Raw genomic sequence first — 4,422 nt, forward strand, 5'->3', positions numbered from 1 at the left:
ACTCTCACAAGTCTTTTCCCACTGACTTATGATAGCTGTTTATATATGACAGACACAATACAGGAACTTCTTTACCGAAATATGATCCAAAAGGCAGTATTTAAACTTATTGTATTTATTGTCCACCCCAGGTCCTCCAGCGCCTGAGTTGTATGGCCATCAAGGGACAGATGTTTTTGGTGGCCAATCTTGGAACAAAACAGCCTTGCCTTCGCAGTGACCCCAGGTGCCCAGATGACGGGAGATACCAATTTAATACAGATGTGGTGTTCAGCCACAATGGAACCCTTGTTGCCCGTTACCGTAAGCACAATCTGTACTTTGAGGCGGCTTTTGATACCCCTGCTCATGTGGACCTCGTCACCTTTGATACCCCCTTTGCGGGCCAGTTTGGCATGTTCACTTGCTTTGATATCCTGTTCTTTGAGCCCGCCATCCAACTCCTCAGAGACTCCAAGGTGAAGCACATTGTGTACCCCACGGCCTGGATGAACCAGCTGCCGCTCTTGGCAGCCATTGAAATCCAGAAAGCATTCGCCACTGCCTTTGGTGTCAGTGTTCTGGCAGCTAACATCCACCACCCGACTCTGGGGATGACTGGCAGTGGCATCCACACCCCTCTAAAGTCCTTTTGGTACCATGACATGGACAACCCCGAAGGCCACCTTATAATTGCCCAGGTAGCCACAAACCCCCTGGGACTTGTTGGGATAGAGAATGTAACTAGTGAAACGGACCCATCCCATAGTAAGTTCTTAAAAATCCTGGCCGGTGACCTGTCCTGTGAGAAGGATGCCCAGGAAGTGCACTGTGAGGAGGCTGCCAAGTGGAACATGAACGCACCACCTACTTTCCACTCAGAGATGATGTACGACAACTTCACCCTGGTGCCTGTCTGGGGAAAGGAGGGCTATGTCCAGGCCTGCTCCAACGGTCTCTGTTGTCACTTACTCTACGAGAGGCCCACCCTGTCCGAAGAGCTGTACGCCCTGGGTGTCTTTGATGGGCTCCACACGGTACACGGCACTTACTACATTCAAGTCTGTGCCCTGGTCAAGTGTGGGGGCCTCGGCTTTGACACTTGTGGGCAGGAGATCTCAGAGGCACAAGGCCTGTTTGACTTTCACCTGTGGGGGAACTTCAGCACTTCCTATATCTTTCCTCTGTTTCTCACCTCAGGGATGACTCTGGATACCCCTGACCAGCTCGGGTGGGAAAATGACCACTATTACTTGAGGAAGAGTGGACTGTCCTCTGGTCTGGTGACAGCAGCTCTCTATGGGCGGTTGTATGAGAGGGACTAGAAAAAGCGTGTCGTCAGTGGGGCGGGCTGTGCCAGCGTGCCTTTCCACAGCACCGTCTCTACCCAGACGGTGGAAAGGCACTTCCGTGGCGCAGGGTCCCACCCTCGGTCCCACCCTAGGAACTGTAAGAAGATGGGAGAGGCAGTTCCTTCTTCCTTTCTACATAATGACAGACACTTTGTGGTATTTTCTATTCACACTCTTTCAAACCACACCTTCTTCCTACTACGCAATTAGTTTTAAATGCTAAAATAACAAGTAGACATAAGTTGCTACTTTACAATCCCACAGAGCCCTGGTTGTTTTTTATTTTTCTTTCCGTTTTCTTTCATTGTTGATCTAGTGACACAGTGTCCATATTCTCCAAGACTCAAACACTTTCTGTGGTAAAAAAAAAAACAAAAAAAAAACAAAAAAAAAAAACAAAAAACAGACTCTTGAAGCAAAAGCTGTGAAAAGGGCTGCCATGATGAATCATCCTATTCTGGTCAACAGGGACTCTGTTCGGATGCGGTGGCAAAGTCAGAGCTACCAGCAGTGGCAGAAATGTAGCCCTAGAAACAGCCCTTCCAAACAGCAGGGAGGCGAAGCTTTCTCATGTGCACCCTGCTGTTGTGGTGGCTGTGTGGGCAGGCTTGGAATCTCTGCAGGAAGGCGGTGCTGTGGAAGTGGGGAGGGGAGACTGGGAAATGTTGAGCAAGGCCAGGCTAGGAAAGCATGAGTAATAGAATTATTCCCTCCAAAGCGTCTCATCCAGGGATTCCAGAGACCTTAGCCAATCGATTTAGCTGTGCTCAACTGAGTTTGCACCCAATAGGTCTCCCTCGCTCAGAGAGGCTGGGAGCTGCCTGGCCAGCCTGCTGCAGTCACAAACTCAGCTCAGCTCGTCACAGCAGGTGTTTTCTCAGGGCCCACATAAGCACAGAGCAAGGACTGTGCACAGTAACTGAACACCAGAAGCTGAGAAGCTATGGGTAGCATGGTGATGACATTTATAGGTCACTGATGCTTTCTTTGCAACCAATGTTTGAAAGCCATTTAAAAAGTATTTTACTTCTATACAGAGCAATTGTTTCTTTTTTGTTTATTATTTTATTATTTTTTGAGTACAGAATGGATAGTCTTCTGAAATTAGCCTCTCTTTTCCCCAACAGTAGAAAATATTTCATATACCACCTGATAAGTAACAAAACACTTGGGATTAATTTTCCCCTTTGTCCATATATTCAAAGAATTGTAAAACCATTCAAGAAACAAGAGATGTAGAGGTGTTTCAGATACACTGAAGGGAAATGCTTAAAGGCATATCCTGAAACATATGTCACTTGTGGAAGCCCAGAGCCATTCCCTGCTGATCCTGTTAAAATCCATTGTGCAGGAAGGCTGTGAGAAAGACCACCTCTATGTACAAACCAAACATACTATTTTTTTTTCCACTAGTCAGAATACTCATTATTTCCTACAATAACAGATTTGAAAAACAAACACATTTTTTGAAAGCAAATCCTTCATTGAAGTACAATTAAGGACTGAGTCTGACCTTAACCATTAAACAAGTAAAACCCTGTTTATTCCAGGTAAGACTATCTTAGTTTTGAAGTGGGCAGCGACCATCATCCTGAAAGGACTGGCTTTGACTTTAGGATCTTTCTGAGTGAGCTGCTGCTTCATGTATAACGGGGGCTGGTCATACTTCCATTGAGTACTGGTGAAGACATGGAAGAGGTGTGTTCTGTGTGACGCAGGTCTGACCCTGTCCTTGTTCACACCTACAATATTCCAGCTACAGTTAGGACAGACCAGAACCCATTTCAGTCCCAAGCTGTAAAAATTCCCAGGGCATTTACACAGTCTCTCTGGATGTATACCCTGCGCTCAAGAAAGACAAGAAACCTAAGTTGTCAACCCGGAAGTTTCATCTGATCATCCCAGCCTCAAAGGAACGGAAACCGCTTGCTGTTGTTCCTTTCCTTTCCTGCCTAGCTTTTTATCTTGAGGGATGAAATTTGCTTCTTTAATGTCGCTATTTAACTCCTTTAAAACCATGAGTGTTATACAGAGAAACCCTGTCTTGAAAGACCAAAAGAGAAAAAAAAGAAAAAACCAAAACCATGAGGGTGAGTGTGTGTGTGTGTGTACACACGAGTGTGCCTGTGTATGTGGGCACATGTGCCATGGAGTCACTAGAGAGGCAGACTTCTGTGAGTTCTAGGCCAACTTAGTCTACATAGGAAGTTCCAGGACAGTCAGGAATACTTAGCGCAACCCTGTCCCAAAAAACAACAAAATTATAAAACTGTATGAAATGAAAACTGCACTCTTCCCATGCTCTGGCAGGGACGTCCCTCTCTCGTCCTTGGCAGGGTAACTGAGGGTATCCTACGTTCTGGTGGACAGCTCTTGCAAGTGTGAATTCACTGTAAAACTCCTGGTGCTGTCTCAGCCCTGGGGCAAGCCATTATGCCTAAAGGGAAAGGCATCCGGTGGGCCCAGTCCTGGTTGACTCACAGCTTACAAAGGCTTGGCATGAGTCAAGTTTTGAGAAAATGAGGAGGGATGAACAATTCAGAATCCCTCAGGAAGTCCTGGGATTCCTGTGCCCTGGAACGGCCCCCAGGGATGGTGCAGGACCTCTCCCACCAGAGGACAGTCTCTGCCTACTCTCTCAGTTCAGACGTTGCCAGGAGGCGGGAGCTGGCAGGCTGGATGTGGCTCCAGATATGGCTGCCCACAGTCCATGCTGCTTCCCTGCCCCCGAACTAGAGAGACAGGAATTCTCTTAAAAATGCCTATCACCACTTCATGCCAAGATGACCCAAACCAGCATGAGAAGCTATATAGAAAGGCTCGCCCTGAATTCAGACCTGCTACAGCTAGTCCCCTCAGTAAGTGACAATTCTAGGCACCCATGAGATCTGCATTGTGTCCTCTGGAGCCCAGACCCTCCCAAGAGTCACTTTAATGACAATTCAGAATTGTCATGCAGACAGAAGGGCAACAGCAAATAATGGTGGCAGAACAAAAAGACTCTCGCAATTAAAAGAAGCTGCCAGATGGCAGAACAAAGGGAAGAATGGGAAAATGAATAAAACCAACCATTTCTGGATAAAAATATACT

General features: G+C 46.8%; 1 protein-coding gene across 2 annotated transcripts in view; it reads left to right on the top strand.

Moving 5' to 3' along the window:
- Positions 1 to 2,363, top strand: part of Btd (biotinidase) — a 17,527-nt gene extending 15,164 nt beyond the window's left edge. For both annotated transcript variants that reach the window (XM_005348656.1, XM_013346869.2), the window contains exon 4: positions 132 to 2,363. In XM_005348656.1, the coding sequence (XP_005348713.1) occupies positions 132 to 1,304 (1,173 nt within the window). In that variant the 3' untranslated portion in view covers positions 1,305 to 2,363. The remainder of the gene's footprint in view (positions 1 to 131) is intronic.
- Positions 2,364 to 4,422: the final 2,059 nt, after the last annotated feature.

Source organism: Microtus ochrogaster, chromosome 6, assembly GCF_000317375.1.
Source record: "Microtus ochrogaster isolate Prairie Vole_2 chromosome 6, MicOch1.0, whole genome shotgun sequence".
Taxonomy (NCBI): domain Eukaryota; kingdom Metazoa; phylum Chordata; class Mammalia; order Rodentia; family Cricetidae; genus Microtus; species Microtus ochrogaster.